At 39.2% G+C, this 18,658-nt stretch overlaps 1 protein-coding gene across 3 annotated transcripts in view; it reads left to right on the top strand.

Moving 5' to 3' along the window:
• Positions 1–12,301: 12,301 nt before the first annotated feature.
• LOC123508840 (1-aminocyclopropane-1-carboxylate synthase-like protein 1) overlaps positions 12,302–18,658 on the top strand; it is a 21,259-nt gene continuing 14,902 nt past the window's right edge. The window contains exons 1-5 of one of the 3 annotated variants that reach the window (XM_045262777.1): positions 12,302–12,425; positions 12,955–13,052; positions 13,311–13,468; positions 15,348–15,548; positions 17,021–17,185. In XM_045262777.1, the coding sequence (XP_045118712.1) occupies positions 13,337–13,468; positions 15,348–15,548; positions 17,021–17,185 (498 nt within the window). In that variant the 5' untranslated portion in view covers positions 12,302–12,425; positions 12,955–13,052; positions 13,311–13,336. Of the gene's footprint in view, positions 12,426–12,467; positions 12,486–12,954; positions 13,053–13,310; positions 13,469–15,347; positions 15,549–17,020; positions 17,186–18,658 lie in introns of those variants that run through there. The other 2 variants (XM_045262779.1, XM_045262778.1) reach the window with 2 other exon arrangements.

Genomic DNA, 18,658 nt, shown 5'->3' with positions numbered 1-18,658 from the left:
TGTGTCTCCTTTCACGTGTAGCCCCTGTTCACCTAACAGTGAGTAGGTACGGGATGTAAATCGAGGAGTTGTGACCTTGTCCCGGTGTGTGGTGTGTGCCTGGTCTCAGTTCTATCCGAAGATCGGAAATAATGAGCTCTGAGCTCGCTCCGTAGGGTAACGTCTGGCTGTCTCGTCAGAGACTACAGCAGATCAAACAGTGAATTACACACACACACACACACACACACACACACACACACACACACACACTGTTTAGTTAAACATAATACTTGACTTACAACTGAAAAGACTCTCTCTCTCTCTCTCTCTCTCTCTCTCTCTCTCTCTCTCTCTCTCTCTCTCTCTCTCTCTCTCTCTCTCTCTCTCTCTCTCTCTCTCTCTCTCTCTCTCTCTCTCTCTCGTATGTGTGTGTGTGTGGGGGGTGCAAGGAACAGAGAGAGAGAGAGAGAGAGAGAGAGAGAGAGAGAGAGAGCTGCTGCTGCTGCTGCTGCTGCTGCTGCTGCTACTACTACTACTACTACTACTACTACTACTACTACTACTACTACTACTGCTGCTGCTGCTGCTGCTGCTGCCACTACTACCACTACTACTACTACTACTACTACTACTACTACTACTACTACTACTACTACTATAATTGCGGTTGATAGTACTACTATTTCTAGTACAGTACTACCAATACTACTACTACTACTACTACTACTACTACTACTACTACTACTACTACTACTACTACCACTACTACTACTACTACTACTACTACTACTACTATTATTAGCACCATTATTTCTGCTACTACTGCTACTGCTACTACTACTGCTACTACTACTACTGCTACTACTACTACTACTACTACTACTATTATTATTATTTCTGCTACTACTATACTACTACTACTACTAGTACTACTACTAGTAGCTGCTACTACTACTACTACTACTACTACTACTACTACTACTACTACTACTACTACTGCCACTACTACTATTACTACTATTATTTATTTATTTAGCATATTATTACTAGCTACTTTCTACAAACAGGCTGGAAGTTATTAAAAAGGAAGCATTTTGAGGAACCTGTTATGTTCCCGAAAATTCTTCGTATATTCAATGCTCAATATAATGAACACATAAGAAGGAAGGAGAGAGAGAGCGAGAGAGAGAGAGGTGAATTGCAGCTGTGTGACATCCAATGAATAACCTTGATAATGACCCCCTGTCTCTCTCTCTCTCTCTCTCTCTCTCTCTCTCTCTCTCTCACACACACCGCGTAGTGTAGTGGTTAGCACGTTCGACTCACAATCGAGAGGGCCGGGTTCTAGTCCCTGGAAGCGGCGAGGCAAATGGGCAAGCCTCTTAAATCTAGTTGTGACTACAGGGGAAAAAAGTAAAAAATATGCAAACGGCCCTAATATCCTTTACACACCTGACACATAGGGTAGGGCTTGTTATAAATGAAGATAAAACGAAATTCATGTGTCGCTCTAAATCCACAAGAGAACTGTACATAAATGGGAAAGCGCTTGAAAGGGTGAAAAGTTACAAATATCTGGGTGTTTATATTGGCTACACGGCGGAAAGTAAGGAGGCTGAACTTAACTATCTAACAACGCAGTGCCGTGCAAGACTAAAACCTATCAAAGCCCTAGCTTGGAGTGGGAAAGGTGTTGGTGTTCCTGTACTAAGATTATTATATATTAGTATTGTTAAATCTGTGATTGAATATCCAAGTCCTGTACTTTCGTGTTTCGATGAGATGAGACTCATGAAAATCAAGAGACTACAAAATGAGGCGATGCGTGTTGTCCTACACTGCCCTAAAAATGCAATGATTTATGTCATGAGGTGCAAGTTAAGTCTCCCCAGTGTAAGACATGTTATAAATGAGGTTAACACTGTGAGTGCTGTAAAACACTTAAGAACACTGAGTGGAAGACAACTACTGGATAAGGTGAAGGAAAGATGGAAGAGTGGCAGCTCTCGTGGCCACAAGAAAGACTATGTGTGTGGCTTAGTTGCCAGCTTCAACGCATACAACATTACTGAGGATGATACACTTACTGCCAACGATGTTAGACAGGCACCATGGGAGGAGACAAATTTAAATGTAAATATAGAAAAATTGCCATACCATAAACAGGAATATGAAAGAGGAGAATTGAAAAATCTTTATTACACTAAAATCAGTGAATTGATAGGGTATACCCGGTATAATGTTGGTTGTCATGTGTACTGTGATGGATCGGTAATGGATGATAGGAGGTCTGGGTGCGGGGTTCTCCTGAGACACTTTCAAGATGGGGGACATGCGGATACGGAACACTCTTACAGGGTGTCCGATCACGTGTCTTCTACTCAGGCAGAGCTCTGTGCTATCAGATATGCCCTCACCCTGCTACTACAAGACGGATGGGGAGATGTTTAGATATTTAGTGACAGTCGCGGCGCGTTGGAGTCTCTAAAGAGTAAAAGGCCCGAGTTAGAAAGTGTGTTGAATGAGTGCAAAAAACTTTTAAGGAAAGTCAATCCCGACAGGAGGATAAACTTTGTGGGTTCCGTCACATGTCGGGATTGAAGGCAACGAAAAAGCCGACAAACTAGCGAAAATGGGAGCATTGAAAAGCTCTATTTATATAAAGTGTGGCCACAGCCTTCTGCAAATAAAAACACGAATTAGAAAAATAAATGAGAACATAGAAAAATCTGAAATCGAGGAAGAATGCAACGTAAGTGAATCCTTAGTGCACTATATTCGAGTGGCAAATGACACAAACTTTACATATGGAAGACACCGTGCAACATGGAAAGACAGTGTGTGTACAAGGTTAAGAATAGGCTGTAAATATTATTGGCAACTCGGAGTGCAAGTAGACGATACAGCAAGTTAATGTAGGTTGTGTGGTGAGGCTGACGCTCACACACTACAACACTACATACTACAGTGCCACGAGCTGTCACACGCCAGACATCCGTCACTAACAACAATAACTGATCAAATTATATGGCTTTTCAACATGCTATGAACTACATCCTCCTGCGTAAAAAGGAAAGGATTTATCAGTAAGTGCACATATTATAACGCTGGTCAGTCACTATTCGTCTTCTCTTGGTACAAACATGAGTTGTTCTCTCTTATAACGACCTTGCCACACATCCACTCTGTCTTTTCCTTCAAACGAGAAAAGAGTGACCACATGGCTTGTACACACAAAGATTATGATTATCATTAATTCTAGCCTTACACACACACACACACACACACACACACACACACACGCATAGTGTAGTGATTAGTATTTTTTTTTTTTTTTATGTCCTGGTCCATAGCGCCTGCAAGGCGGCGTTCATACCAGAGTGATAAGATACATGTCTGTAGGTCGTAAGCGATAGGCGATAATTGTCTTGTGAGATACGAAGCGCTCAGATCCATTAAAAATATGGAGAGACGACAAAACTGGTTCACACCAGTACAATTGCGACATCTGTCGTAAGATACGTGTAGCAAGAGACAAAGCGTGCGTGTCTCTTCCTTCAGTGTCGTACGATATTGGCAATAACTTCATCCTCACTCGATGAAAAACTCATGATTACTGACTAAATTCCTTCTGCTACACTTTGCTGCTGGCTCATGTCTTATCGCTTCAGTATGAACCTTACTTATCTTAAGGATAATTATCGTGTATGGCATGTTTCTGAGATAAATATCTTATCACTCTGTTGTGAACGCCGCCTTAAGTAACTTGAAGAGCATTGGAAGCGCTGTTCAGCTTCCACCCCATTAATGGAGCAGTCAGTTTTATTTATAATGGTACCAATATTAGAGCCTATATTATATCACCGCCCAAGCGCATCTTTAGTGAAACCACGTAGAACCTGATGGTAACTTTTAACCACTCGACAAATGGCGAAGTATCAAGGCGATACGTGGTTGGATTCGAAAGTACGCACTACGCATGGACGTTTGCCCGATTCCACGCTCACCAGCTTAACCACTATCATATGCCACCGCATGCTCGAATCACATGCAATTAAACTCCGATTCGAGTCACAGGAGCGGCAAAGCAAGAAGGTGAGTCTTTATGTATTGGCCCACTTGAGCAGCAAATGTGGGATGTAACTCGAGGGATTGTGTGTGAGTGGTTTCAGTCCTACCCAAAGATCGATCAGTATGAACTCAATATTTCCGTAGGATAACTATTAACTGGGTGACCAGCAGACGACCGTAAGTGAATAACACCCACCCACACACACACACACACACACACACACACAGCGCGTAGTGTATAGTGGTTAGGACGCTCGGCTTTCAACCGAAAAGGCCCTTGTTTCGAATCCCAGGCTCTGCGAGTAGCCTCTGTTCATCTAGAGCAGAAAGTAAATACGGGATGTAACTCGAGGGGTTGTGGCCTCGCTTTCCCGGTGTATGGAGTGTGGTGTGGTTTCAGTCATACCCGAAGATCGGTCTATGAGTTCTGAGCTCGCTCCGTAATGTTGTGACTAGCAGACGACCGTGGTGAATTACACACACACACACACACACACACACACACACACACACACACACACACAACATAAAGTAATGGTAAGCACGGGCAGCTCACACCCGAGAAGGTCCCTGCAGGTTCGGGGCAGCGAGGCAAATGGGTGAACCTCTTAATGGTGTAGCCTCTATTCACCTAGCAGCAAGTAGGTGCAGCACGTAAGGTAATTCGAGGGGTTGTGACTCCCTTGGTATATGGTCTGTGAGTGGTCAGCGCTCTTTCCGTAGATATAGGAACGAATGGCTAGGTAACCAGCAGACGACCGTTGGTGAATTACACACACACACACACACACACACACACACACACACACACACACACAGGCCACTAAACACCGGATATTTCACTAAATACAGAATACGCTATTCATACAAAATAACACAAAACTCCTCTTTATACCAATGCACAAAAGGTAAAAAGAAAAAAAATACAGAGCATCATTCCACCACACATCATTTAAGGCGGCTTCACACGTAACAATTTGCGACTGAAATTGCAAGTCTGTAGAGTATCGGACTGAATATCGGTGCCTAGCGACTAGAAAAACCAGTAAAAAAACAAGACCAACATGTTAGTCTTGTTCAGTCAATTTGCTACTCTATTTACTTTGTGACGTCACGGAGTAAGCTTTGAAAATGTGGTCTCCAGGTGTAGAGAAGATGTTAAAGTTGGTGAGGGAAAATGAACACATCTGGGACCCCAGAAATGAATCATACAGTAAAAAAAAGCTTGCGCAAATCGTCGTTCGATGAAACAGCTGCCACTCCCTCAATGCAGGGTGTTGTTGGAGGTGAGGATTAAAGACTTGTCAGGATCTAATTTGATCGCAATTGTGCATAGTCTTCTTAAGATAAACAATTTTCTTATGAAAAATGTAGGGTAATTTATTCTAATTATAACCTTTGAAGTTATTGGTTGGGTGTAGGACAACCTTACCGGTCACAGACTCATCAATTGATTGATGTAACAATAGCTATCCCCCCTTTTTCACAACTTCATATTACCAAATTGGAAATTAATGATATCTATGGGAACATCACATTGGGTGAAAGCCTTTGATTTGAAGATTACAAATTATTGGTTAGGTTAGTTTACCTTCTGGTGGAGACCTATTGTAGACATAGCTCTGCCTTTTCGGTAGTTAGAAATTTTTAGGTTATTTCTTTGAGAATTATCAATTCAATAAATCCAAATCAAATCATCATTATCGTCATTGGAGAAAAACATCTTGGCGGGTAAGCTGTGTGTTTACATTCACTTCCTGCCAAGGCAAGTATACCTACAGGCGCTATAGGCTATAACGTAAAAAAAAAATAATAATAAAAAATAAACATACAATATAAAGGCGTCACATTCAGTGCAGACTTAGAGAATGAACCTCTACCCGTAGAGTGCGTAGATGAGTGTTGACGTGTTCTGTAATTAGAGAAGTGAGTTGTTTTAAGGCGAATAGTGATCCGTTTCAGGAGACTGACTCAGCTTATTGCAGTAAGTAAAAGTATGATTTTAAGAAAGTTAGAATTGGAAAAAAAAAAAATATTCAGAGCATGATTGGTAGCCAGTTCATTGTAATACCCTAAGGCAGTGGCTCCGAACAAGTGTGCCGCGGCACCAATGGGTGACGTGAAATCTACTGAGAGTGCCACCAAATTTCAGGGCAAAATTATATCTTTATTCGATAAACAAATGCCAGCCAACACTCATTGCACATAGTTCATAATGGTTATGAGCTATGCCGCTCCGCAAGCTGAAGATGTTGCCACTCTCTCTATTTTCTCGCATCCTTCAGTTACCCGTCTGACTACAAAGGCGGCAAGAGGTATATATTGTAACTAGCTGAGTTCGTGAGTCGTTTGTTTGTTTGCCTTTTCTATTTTCCAATTAATTCATCAATCATTATAAAGTATTATTAATGAGTTTCTATATGTTTTAAAGCACCAAAAGCTAAATTTAACAATTTTCTTATGGAAACATGTTGTAAAATTTATTATTTGTAATTTTTTTTTATTAGGATTTATATCTCCTTATGAAGGTGCCTGGGACTTTTGAAAGGTTTGCCAAGAGAGCCTCAAACCAGAAAAGGTTGGGAATCACTGCCCTAAGTATTTTTTTTTTTTCATGAAAAAGGGAAAACTGGCCGTCTTCCAGCACTGGCACTGTGTAGGTCAATGGTTTTCAAACTATTTAGTATATATATGATTCGGTGAGTCGAGCGTGTAAGAAGACAAGGAGAGGAGCTGGAGACTGGGGAAATAAACACAACTTCTGGTGTTAATACCAATAATGTAGCTTTGCGACTCATCGCTCGTCGTCGACACACACACACACACACACACACACACACACACACACCACGTAGTGTAGTAGTTAGCACGTTCGACTCACAATCGAGAGGGCCGGGTTCGAGTCCCGGTAAGCGGCGAGGCAAATGGGCAAGCCTCTTAATGTGTGGCCCCTGTTCACCTAGCAGTAATTAGGTACGGGATGTAACTCGAGGGGTTGTGGGCTCGCACTCCCGGTGTGTGTTGTATGATGTGGTCTCAGTCTTACCCGAAGATCGGTCTATGAGCTGTGAGCTCGCTCCGTAATGGGAAAGACTGGCTGGGTGACCAGCAGACGATCGAGGTGAATTACACACACACACACACACACACACACACACACACACACACACACACACACACACACACACAGGATCTGGGTTCGATTCCCCGGCCGGGTGGAGATATTTGGGTGTGTCTCCTTTCACGTGTAGCCCCTGTTCACCTAGCAGTGAGTAGGTACGGGATGTAAATCGAGGAGTTGTGACCTTGTTGTCCCGGTGTGTGGTGTGTGCCTGGTCTCAGGCCTATCCGAAGATCGGATATAATGAGCTCTGAGCTCGTTCCGTAGGGTAACGTCTGGCTGTCTCGTCAGAGACTGCAGCAAATCAAACAGTGAAACACACACACACAAGCCGTAGATGTGGCATTTGTCTAAGGGAATATTGAAGATGAAAGATATCTACGGCCTTACACAAAGGAATGAAAAATCTCAGGATTTTCTCCATTAATGAATATATTTCCAAACAAATTAGAATGACAAGAGTTATGTCACTGATGGCAAAAAAAGAAAAGGATTGAAGAATTAAGGAATAAACATGATGATCCTAAATGTTCCCTGGTTCTACACTGTCAATTCACTCTTCAAGCACTGTCCAATCACTGATATCTAGGAACTAACCGGTAATGTCTCTGGCATGTTTGTATATATATATATATATATATATATATATATATATATATATATATATATATATATATATATATATATATATATATATATATATATGAGGGAGAACTACCAAGAGCAAAAAAATGAATATAAGAAAAAAAATGGCCCACTTGAATTGTAGTCTCCCCCCCAAAAAAAGAAAAAAATCAAAAGAACTAGTCACAATTCAGGGACAAATGTCTCAACACCTCTCTATTAAAAGAAGTTAAGTCATAGGAAGATGGAAATACAGAGACAGGCTGGGAGATCCAGAGTTTACCAGTGAAAGATATGAATGATTTAGAATACTGGTTAACTCTTGTATTAGAAGGCTGGACAGAATAGGGATGGGAGGAAGAAGAAAGCCTTGTGGAACAAGGCCGAAGGAGGAGGAGAGGCATGCAATTAGCAAGATCAATAGAGCAGTTAGCATGAAAATAACGATAAAAGATAGAAAGAGATGTAGCATTTCGGCGGTGAGAAAGAGGCTGAAAAGTCAGTCAGAGGAGGGAAGTTGAGGAGATGAAAAGCTTTCGATTCCACCCTATCTAATAAAGCTGTATGACTGGAACCCCCCAAACATGCGAAGAATATTCCATACAAGGACAGAGCAGTTGGAGGGGCGAGAAAAACTGGCGGAGACGCCGCAGAAAGCCTAACTTCGTAGAAGCTGTTTTAGCAAGAGATGAGATGTGAAGTTTCCAATTAAGATTATGAGTAAACGACAGACCAAGAATATTTAGTGTGGAAGGGAAAGACAGTTGAGTGTCATTGAAGAAGAGGGGATAGTTGTCTGGAAGGTTGTGTCGTGTTGATAGATGGAGAAACTGAGTTTTTGAGGCATTGAAAACTCTTAAGTTTTCTCTCCCCTAATCAGAAATCTTAGAAAGATCAGAAGTCAGGCGTTCTCTAGCGTCCCTGCGTGATCTGTTGACGTTCTGAGGGGTTGGACGTCTCTGTAAGGACGTGGAAAGATGTAGGGTGGCATCATCAGCGTAGGAATGGATACGGCAAGAAGTCTAGTTTAGAAGATCATTAATGAATAATAGAAAGAGAGTGGGTGATAAGACAGAACCCTGAGGAACACCACTGTTAATAGATTTAGGAGAAGAACAGTGGCCGTCTACCACAGATGCAATATAACGGTTGGAAAGGAAACTTGAGATAAAGTTGCAGAAGGGTAGAAACCGTAAGAGGGCAGTTTTAAAATCAAAGCTTTGTGCCAGACTTTATCAAAAGCTTTTGATATGTCTAATGCAATAGCAAAAGTTTCACCAAAATCTCTAAAAGAGTATGACCAAGACTCAGGAAGGAACGCCAGAAGATCACCAGTAGAGGGACCTTGACGGAAGCCATACTGGCGATCAGATAGAAGATTGTGAAGTGACAGATGTTTAAGAATCTTCCTATTGAGGATAGATTCAAAACTGTAGACAAGCAAGAGATTAAAGCTATAGGACGGTAGTTTGAGGGATTAGAACGGTCACCCTTTTTAGGAACAGGCTGATGTAGGCAAACTTCCAACAAGAAGGAAGAGTAGAAGTCGAAAGACATAGTTGAAAGAGTTTAACCAGGAAAGGTGCAAACACGGAAGCACAGTTTTTGAGAATAATAGGAGAGACCCCATCAGATCCATAAACCTTCTGAGGGTTTAGGCCGGCGAGGGTATAGAAAACATCATTACGAAAAATTTTGATTGAAGACATGAAATAGTCAGAGGGAGGAGGAGAGGGAGGGACAAGCTCAGAATCATCCAAGGTGGGGTTGTTAGTAAAGGTTTGAGAAAAGTGTTCAGCTTTAGAAACAGATGAGATGGCAGTGGTGCCATGAGGATGAAATAAAAAAAAAAATGAGTAATGTACGCCTCCATGCCAGACACTATCAACTCTGTTATGCGTTCAGCACACAGAGATGGGTCTATGACACGGAAACAGTAATCATTCCAGGGATGATTACCATAATACCTCCTCAGGTCCCCCCAACTAGCAGAGGCAAACCGCCAGAGGCATCTCTGCCTAGGGGGGATCCTGGGAAGGGATTGGAGAAATAGGACAAGATACAGAAATGAGATTGTGATCGGAGGAGCCCAACAGAGATGATAGGGTAACAACATAAGCTGAAGGATAAGAGGTAAGGAAGAGATCAAGAATGTTGGGTGTATCTCCAAGACGGTTAGGAATACGAGTAGAGTGTTGCACCAGTTGCTGTAGGTCATGGAGGATAGCAAAGTTGAAGGTTAGTTCACCATGATGATCAGTGAAGAGAGAGGAAAACCAAAGCTGGTGGTGAACACTGATATCTCCAAGGATGGAGATCTCCGCGAAAGGGTAGAGGGACAAAAATAATGTGCTCCACTTAGTAAGTTAAATAGTCAAAGTTACTATAGTCAGAGGAGTTAGGATAGAGGTAGACAGTACAGATAAATCTAGTTCAAGAGTGACTGTTGCAGCTAAGTCAGATGGTGGAAAACTCAGAAGGCTCAAGAGCGTGGACACGAGAGCAACATCCAGCTTTAGAACGAAAATGAGAATGGAGAAAGTAGGAGGGAATAGAGAAGTGGTTACTGTCAGTTGCTTCAGACAGCTGTGTTTCGGTGAGGAAAAGATGAGGTTTAGTAGGAGAGAGGTGGTGTTCCACAAATTGAAAATTAGATCTAGAAGTTATGTTGAAAAAGTAGATGGAGGTGTCAAGACATTTTGGGTCGCTAACGAGAGGGCAGTCTGACCTGGAAACATTTCTGGTATCCTCCCCTGAAGGGGACTCACTCCAAGGTTGGATTTGGAGTCACCATTATTTAAACTTTGAATTTTAAAGGTTGGATTTGGAGTCGCTATTATTTAAACTTTGAATTTTAAGTGAAGGGTGTATTTTTGGTAAGTGCATGTAGTTTTATGAGAAGTATGAGAGTTGTCTTTAGAGGGCATACTGTGACATGCCCCTTGATTTGTGAGACACAAAGGGAAACGTTCAGCGAGATCACAACTAGCTTTAATGGAAGGTTCACAGCACCCCGTGAACTAGTGCTATTAGACCTCGCTGGGAGTAAATTATCGCTTCGGTAAGTGTGTACTACCTCCTCCTGAGCAGGTAATACCCGGAATGATGGAAACCCAGGCGAGACACCGTGTAGCGAGTGTGTGCAAGTGGAGGTGAGAAAATGTGCATGTGTAAATGTAGGTATAAGCGTGTGTGTGTGTGTATGTGTGTGTGTGTGTGTGTGTGTGTGTGTGTGTGTGTGTGTGTGTGTGTGCGAGTGAATAAAAATGTGTAATGAAAATGTCAAGCTCATCATCTGAATGGTAATTTTTTTTCCAGCATGGATGTGCACGTTTTGTTGGAAAGGATACAGTGACAGAGAGGTCTTCCATTGTAGGAATGAACCTTTTACTTATACATTTGTTTTGCAGCTAGCACATGACAACATAAAGCACTGGTAAATATAATCATAAATAACAGATAACTTAGCTTACCTAGAAAAATGGTGACAGCCGAGGTAAGTTGTAATAGATGGAGTTCCACTGCCAACTACTGGTTGTGGTTTCGTAGCTACGACAGCTTCCTTGGGATAATCTAGTGGTTCAACCTTTAGGCTTCCTTGCCTCTTCGAAAAAAAAACTTAACGCTTTATATACAAGTCACAACACAGACAAATTGAATATTGATACTGTGCGTGATATGAGTGGAAATACCTACATGAATCATGGTGAGGCACCTTAATGTAAAACAAGAGATTGTGTATATTGGATATTGTTATGCAAGAGGTATGTAAGTGTTTATAAAGTAATATGTCAGCTCATGTTCTGTGTACATATTAATTAGTAATGGAGGAGCTCCTTGATAAGAGGAGGGTGAGCTACGTCGAGGCTCAGAGTGATTGGGAAGTGACTGAAAAACTGCGAAAACTTGCCGGGGCACACAATAATTCATCATGCATATGGCATACGGAACCAGTGTGGAGAATGACAGCACTGACAGATTCGACAAGTGAACTTGGCAACTCATTCGTCCTGCTCTAAATTGCTACTCTGTGTATATCTTGGTATTGATCTTGCACTGAATTTTGTCAATGCAACATCCCAATGGCGTGAGGACCATCACAAGGATAGATATAAAAAGAAAGAAGTATCAGTTATGCTATATGTATTTACAGTGTAGCGAAACCACACACACACACACACACACACACACACACACACACACACACACACACACACACACACACACACACACACACACACACACACACATGTATATAATCTATCCACTTTGTCCAAGGACTCTAAACATAGGTAGGTAAAGACAACTAGTGTAAGAATAAATATTGAGTTATCAATTTTGTGGATAAAACACATACATGCACAATAAAAAGTGGGCATCTTTACATCTACATGATGAATAAGATTAGTATCTTGTCTTATCAAAGGTACTTACTAATCTATAAAGACAGGCGGGGACAATATGAAGGTCAGCAATCTATATAATGCTGGATGTGAGGCATTACACTGCAGTATGACAGGAGCAGCAGCGAGTACTGGTACACTATATACACGTTGGTCAAGACTGCTACCTCTTTGGCTTGTTCTTTAAGTGTTCTACATAGAAGAGGAAAAAGTCATAGTTTGAAGTAAGATAATCGTGATTTTCATCGATTATTTTCTTTCAGTGGATCATTAAAAAATTGTTGGTAAGTTTACTTTCGTTGGTAACATAAGAACATACGTCATTATTTTGCTTAATTTATGGGACAATCTTTTCATGATAAAGTGCCATTTATGTACCGTATTTCACGAATGAAACAATGCATAGGTATCTTTTGATAATGACGAAATATTTACGTATAATAAAAGAATTTTCTTGCTAACAATCAGAAAAAAAGAAAATATTACCTCGCATAAAAATTGATAGAAATAAATAAACAGGAAATGATGAATTAATATCAAATAAATGAACAAATAAAATGAGGAAAAAGAAAAGAAAATTGAGACAGGTGTTTAAGAAACAAAACGCCTTCAATATTTAAGGAATTGGTTTTCAGCATTTCCGATTTGTCATTTTATCTTTTAAGATTTCAAACTATGTAGTCAGTTGTAGCAACATCTTTCCTACTGGTACCTTTGTGTTTTTTATTTATTTATTTTTTTTTTATTTTCAAGGATAGTGTTCGTTATGGCCTTGCTGGGAATTCAAGTGATTCTCCAGCATTCTTAAGTGAAGATCTTCAGTTGAACATTGTGTTTCCCAACGAAACAGGGTCAGTAGCTTGTCAAAGGTTACTCTTTTGAATCTACTTTAATGATTTGGATGCTTGCAGTATGTAATTAATATATTCAATTCAGTAATTTTCCTTTGGTGTGTGAGAAAAAAAAAAGGATCAAGGTGAGAAAGTGATGGTAGTGCTGATATGTATGTAAGACTGCTGTTTTTTTAATCATTCATTCAGGTCGTACCAGTGTTGCCGCTTTCTTGACCAAGTATAAAGTATTAATTCACTCCTATTTCTCTGTTACAGGGCTTCTCACGCCACACTTTATAGACATGTCTCAAGAGCAGCACTTCTCGTCCTTGCTCTCACAGCGCGGTGCCCGGACGGCGGCTTGCAGGGACTTTCTTTATGACAAGATGGTGCAAGTCTTCAGCAACATGTACCATCCCGAAAATAATCCAAAGGTAAGATTTGCCTTTATTATTTTACTCTATTGCCCGAGGAACAGTGGCAATTCTTACTTCCCTCATCAGACAGTCTTTTATTCGGATTATTTTTCAACCCCCATATATATAATATTATATACCTATATATATATATATATATATATATATATATATATATATATATATATATATATATATATATATATATATATATATATATATATATATATGTGTGTGTGTGTGTGTGTGTGTGTGTGTGTGTGTGTGTGTGTGTGTGTGTGACCCAGAAATCTATTACAATACGGCTATAGTCTGACCAGCCTTAATTTACGGCCATGAGGGGGGCGAACGTCTCTGTACAGTGTTGCCACGTTTTCACTACTGTTCTGTTAATCTCTCTCTCTCTCTCTCTCTCTCTCTCTCTCTTACTAAAGAATCAAAGGTAAGCAGAGAGAGTAATTTATAATTGTATATATATATATATATATATATATATATATATATATATATATATATATATATATATATATATATATATATATATATATATATATATATATATATATATATATATATATATATATATATATATATATATATATATATATATATATAAGTGAGTGGCACGAGGTCAGTCACGTCGCCACCACAATGTGTCAAGGCCACCAGCTGGGTGTGGAAGAGTTGCCGCTCACAAGTGAAAAATGCTTCTTTTTTTTTTCACTTAGGTATTGGCATATACCTACTATTTTGTAAAAATAGAAACTACACATTAGCTTGGCTTACGAATTATGAATGCGATTATGCCTCACCCTTGAAATTACTGTAAAAGCCAGTAAATGTGAGCATTTTATCTTATAATTATAGCAACATCTGGTACTACAAGGTGAGGCTATTCGGCCTGGCCAGGCTGGGTTCATCAGTATTGCCGCCACTCACAAGACTTCTAATTTTTTTTTTTTTTTACTTTGGATAATAGATTATTTCTTTTTTCCATGCTCATTATCTTATATCTGTAACGCTGATATTATTACACACCCTAAACATACGCTAAGTACCATTATAAGTTACTACAGTTGATATCAGCAACACTGTTGAATATGTATGCCATGTTTGTATGGTACTATATAGTTTTTTATGCATATGATGATTACTGTTGATTCAGCCATCTATATACACAAGTCGAAATTTTATACATCTGAATTGATGTTATTTGCGATGCCTTGTACACCAATAACTTCCATTTCACATCGCATTTTTTGGAAACGTGGCAGCACTGTAGAGTTCCCCTCGCCCCCCCATAGCCATAAATTAAGCTCGGTCAGACTATAGTGATTGAAAAAAAATATTCACATTCAATCGTCAATTAACAATGAAGTTAGGTTAGGTTAGGTTAAGGTAGATTAGATTTAACTAGGTACTGTTTAGTTTGATTATGTTCAGTTTGGATTTACGGATGCTTGGAAAAGATCAACATTAAGTCGTGGTGGTTTTAACAATAACAAGAACAGCGGCAGTAATACAGCTATTTAGTTTATCCCATTACTTTTAGTGGTGAGAGGTAGTATTGGCTATGTATTGGCTCTATCTTAGTGTTATAGGCTCTATTTCAGGAAACAGGACCGCGGGAAACATATTTACCTTACTTTCCTTAAAAAAGAAAAAAAAAGAAGAAGCAAAACGGCCCATTTCTGTTGGAAATAATTGGCAGATTCATTCAAAGTTTAGATAAATGTAAGAGAAAAATTCATCTCCCTTCTTGAGACGGGAAATAAAGTGAAAGTATACCGATTTTTCTTTATGTATATCAACGTACTCAACCACCGAAACTGCAGTGCAGGTTTGTCTGTTTTATGGAAGTCTTCTAAGTTTTATTCTCCTTGAATTTGAACTTCAGGGAATAGTGAACCTCGGAACAGCCGTCAACTCCCTGATGGAGGAGGAAGTTTGTCAGAGACTCAACAGAGGGGACGCGTTCCGGGTGATGGCTCACCACCTTCATTACGCCAACTTCTCGGGCATCGATGAGCTGAAGGAGGCTGTGGCTGATTTTCTAAACAGACATTTCAAGCCTCTCGAGCCAATCACACCAGCGAAGGTAATATGTTTTACGTTTTATTTTATCAACATATGCCTAAAAGTGATAACAAAGGCGCTCCTCTTCAGAGATATAGCTTGTAAAAAGATAAGGAGAAAGATTCGAGTGTTTTGTATAGAACTTCCTTACTTATCAATATGTACGTATGATGATGAGACACGAAGTTTTCTCTTGGTGGCAACTAGATAAAGTGACCGTGAAAATAATGGATTAAAACATACGTAGTTTATTATTCATCAGAGCTAAAACTATTACAATTTTTCAGTTTATTTGCTCTCAGCATCAATCGCACTTTGAAATGCAGAAACTAAAAAGTCGTGTAAATGAACAAATGTACAAAAGCTCTTCCCGTGTGCAATGTTTACCTTAATGCTCAAGGTTATGTGCAGAACCAAGGGAAAAAATGCCTTTGGTAGGTGATATGGTGATGTCAACAGTCAGTAACCACTGTCCAAACTCGTGACGACACATCTACGTAGTCAGAGGGCCAGCTGGGTGTGGACTTGCTTCTCTTATAGCAGCGCCTATAGTGGAGTTGGTGCAGCGCTGTAGGCATTCATTTCTTTCCTGCGATGCTGTGTCGCAGGTTCGTGTGGAGCAAATTTGACATTTAAGTGCTGTGAGTGCAACATTGCACAACTTATTTAGTTTCACCACCAAAGTTGATGTATATTATGCACTGATCATTTTCTGAATCTAAATAATTAATAATAGATGCAGTTATATTCTTTAGGCATTCATATTTAGTAATCTGTGCATTATTTTCAAGAAATTAGCTCACAATTAAACTCATAAGCTCAGGCATAGCATAACTAGTCATTTTACTCCCATAAACATTGAAACATTGAAACATTTATTCATAGCAATGCCTAACAACATACACTGGTTTATCCCTGTTCTTTCATTACTGGAATATTCTGCCTCGCATCCTATTTGGACCCACACGCCAATGGGCCGTTCCAAGTGCCTCTAGAGACAGTACTTCCTCTCTTAGAAGTCGACAAAACCACTTCATTTTCAAGCACTCATTATTGTCGCTCTCCATTCACCCATACTTATCACACGTAATCTCGCTTGTTAGCTGTACTGTTATTCATTCCTCTTTAAAGCAATGCTCTCTTCACACAGTTCATCCACTTCAGGCATTGTCTTCCTCTCAGTCTTTCACCGCATACATCTTTTTTTTTTTTTTTATACCAAGTGGGCTTTTCACGGGAATTTATGGGCTAAAGGGCTGTCCTCAATATTCTTTTTACTAGCTTTCTGTTTTCCATTCTATTCACATCCCCGAGCCATCTTAACATTCACAGATCTTTCCGTTCATATAACTGTTAAAACACCAGATCTTCATATTTTCTCCTTGTTTCTCATACTGTCCCTCCACTCTCCAGACATACTAAATAAATGCTGACTTCCTGGAGAACACGATCCTTTCCCGTTAAGTAAACCTCGCGATTGGCATCCCTTACTAGATATCCACCATGTGTGGGGCGACGGGGTGTCTGGATGGCCTGGCCCACGTCCTCTGTGATTCCGAGGATGTCGTCCTCACACCCACGCCTGTTTACAGCCGCATCCAAACGGACTTTCTTGATGTTGCCAACGTTAAGGTGGAGCCGCTGGAACTGTTGGATGAGGTAAGCAGGTGCCGTGGCATTGGTGGGTTTGATTTGCTTATATGGAATACGTGCATTTCTCACCTCACCTTGTGTAGCCCAACTTGTATCAATGTTTTTACTTTAGATCTTCATAAAGTGATGTTTTCTAGTAAATGTTTACATACAAGGGTAAATATTTTTTTATTTATACAATTTATAGCAAGTTTTTCTTTCGCTTTGCTAATTATTGTTTTTATCTATATATTTGACTTTTTTCTGCTTTAATATTCATAAAGTCGTTTATCAGTTTCGAGTTCTACATTATTGTTTGCCATTAAAAAAGAAAATTGAAATCATAAATTTCAGCTTTGATATTCATTAATTTTCTTCAGGTTTTCATTTCACATTTTTTTTCTACTGGTTTCCCTTTGATTTTTCCGATTGCATCTCTTTGACTTCATCATTGAAGATTTTTCTCTGCTTTGATATTTTTACGTAATTACTTTATTTTTTATTTACTTTCCCTTTCAATTTTCATGTAGTCTTTCTTTTCGACAAAGTTGGTAGTGTATTGTGTTGTTATTAGGATATGTGCAGGCACAGCAGCGTACGTGTAATACCTAATATATATATATATATATATATATATATATATATATATATATATATATATATATATATATATATATATATATATATATATATATATATATATATATATATATATATATATATATATATATATATATATATATATATATATATATATATATATATATATATATATATATATATATATATATATATATATATATATATATATATATATATATATATATATATATATATATATATATATATATATATATATATATATATATATATATATATATATATATATATGTTGGAATTAACCTTAAAATAAAGGATAAATAAATTAATTTACTGATGGCAAATCGTTGCTTCCTTCGGGTTATTCCATTTATATATATATTATAATAAAATTGTTATAAACATTTAAGCCACTAAAAGGGCAAGTAATATTTAAAAGATAATCAAAGGGGATAACGAGCGTGATGATAGCATTGGCAACATTTTGGGGTCGGCTAGTGATAAGACGACACACATACAACACAAAAACATAAACTAAAAATAGCAAGGTGGTCTGCCCACCATCTATAATCTTCTCCTGTCTTTCAATAATTTCTAACTTTACTCTTATACTTCATAAAACACTTCCTTCACCCCTCTTTTCTACAAATAATCGAATCGAATCGAATCGGGTCGGCTAGTGCGCTGGCAGTCTGGCACACTCTCATCTCAACTACCAAGGCATCAACATCACCGCTCGTCCTCTTGACTACGCAAAAGCTACCACGTGCAGGAGAACTCGATCCCGCCAGACTCGATACTCCCACCGTATTGAAAGCCAGATAAGTTTCTAGCTGTTAATGTTAGCTTAGAGGTTGCAGGTCTTGTAGCTAGCTAGCTTTTCATTGGCAGCTGGAACAC

Source organism: Portunus trituberculatus, chromosome 25 (genome assembly GCF_017591435.1).
Source record: "Portunus trituberculatus isolate SZX2019 chromosome 25, ASM1759143v1, whole genome shotgun sequence".
NCBI classification, from domain to species: domain Eukaryota; kingdom Metazoa; phylum Arthropoda; class Malacostraca; order Decapoda; family Portunidae; genus Portunus; species Portunus trituberculatus.
This window is presented reverse-complemented; position numbering and strand designations above follow the sequence as displayed.